This window comes from Orycteropus afer, unplaced genomic scaffold (assembly GCF_000298275.1).
Source record: "Orycteropus afer afer isolate SDZICR_OR568_19922 unplaced genomic scaffold, OryAfe1.0 scaffold00045, whole genome shotgun sequence".
Classification (NCBI taxonomy): Eukaryota; Metazoa; Chordata; class Mammalia; order Tubulidentata; family Orycteropodidae; genus Orycteropus; species Orycteropus afer.
In genome coordinates this window covers 139,220-140,228 of record NW_006921632.1, presented here as the reverse complement: position 1 = coordinate 140,228, position 1,009 = coordinate 139,220, and the positions used below count along the sequence as shown (strand labels likewise).

The 1,009-nt window shown below is 44.8% G+C and overlaps 1 protein-coding gene across 1 annotated transcript in view; it reads left to right on the top strand.

The window, feature by feature from the left end:
• The window catches only part of METTL7A (methyltransferase like 7A), a 23,705-nt gene extending 23,088 nt beyond the window's left edge, over positions 1 to 617 (top strand). Inside the window, exon 2 of the mRNA XM_007937804.1 lies at positions 381 to 617. Coding sequence (XP_007935995.1) covers positions 381 to 617 — 237 coding nt within the window. The remainder of the gene's footprint in view (positions 1 to 380) is intronic.
• The last annotated feature ends 392 nt before the right edge of the window (positions 618 to 1,009 follow it).

Below are 1,009 nucleotides of genomic sequence, written 5' to 3'. Positions count from 1 at the left end.
AACCAGACGGCTGGCGGTTCAAACCCACCAGCCACTCCTCGGAAGGAAGGTTGGGCAATCCTACTTCCGTAGTGACACTGCCTCGGAAACCCAAGGAGGGGTCACTATGAGTCAGGGCCAGCTCAACAGCACACAACAACAACAACGTTATATAAATGGTCAGCTTATATGCCTGTCTTTTGTTTGGCTGAAAGCCATAGGAGTGGGTTACACAACCAGAACTTGTTAACATGATATCTTAGTAAGTCTTAGTTTATCAGCCTTACTGTCTGTCTTCTTGTGAAGTTGGCCTCTGAGCGACTGAAAACTGAAGTTTGAATCATCTTAGAAACCTTTTTTTTCCCCAAAATTAAAATTCTTGAATTGGTTTTCTTTCTCAGGGAGGAGCTTTTTATTTCATGGAGCATGTAGCAGCGAAGCCTTCAACCTGGAATTACTTCTGGCAACAGGTCCTGAATCCCGTCTGGTTCCTTCTGTTTGATGGGTGCCACCTGACCAGAGAGAGCTGGAGGTCTCTGGAGCGGGCCAGCTTTTCGAAACTGAGGCTACAGCACGTTCAGGCCCCACTGTCCCTGGAGCTGGTGCGCCCCCACATCTTTGGATATGCTGTGAAATAGTGTGGTGCAGCAGTAAGCACAGTGGCCCAAGTAATGTAAGGCTTCAGTTTTACAACTAAAATACTAATTGGCAGAAGGGATATCCCTGTTTTGAGTTAAAGTTGAATTTCATCCTTAAAAGTTTTCTGTTGTATTCCTTATAGCCATTTTTCATGATTTCCCAAAGAATTTAAAAAACAGCAACAACAAAATAGTTTTGAGCTCTCCCTTAAAAGGAAAAATGAACTTTGGTGATTTAAAACCAAAACCAAACTAACTGCTGTCAAATCGTTTTTCGAACTCATAGCGACCCCTCCTTGGGTCTCCAAGGGTATCACTACGGAAGTAGATTGCCCAACCTTCCTTCCGAGGGGTGGCTGGTGGGTTTGAACCACCAGTCTTCTGGTCAGCAG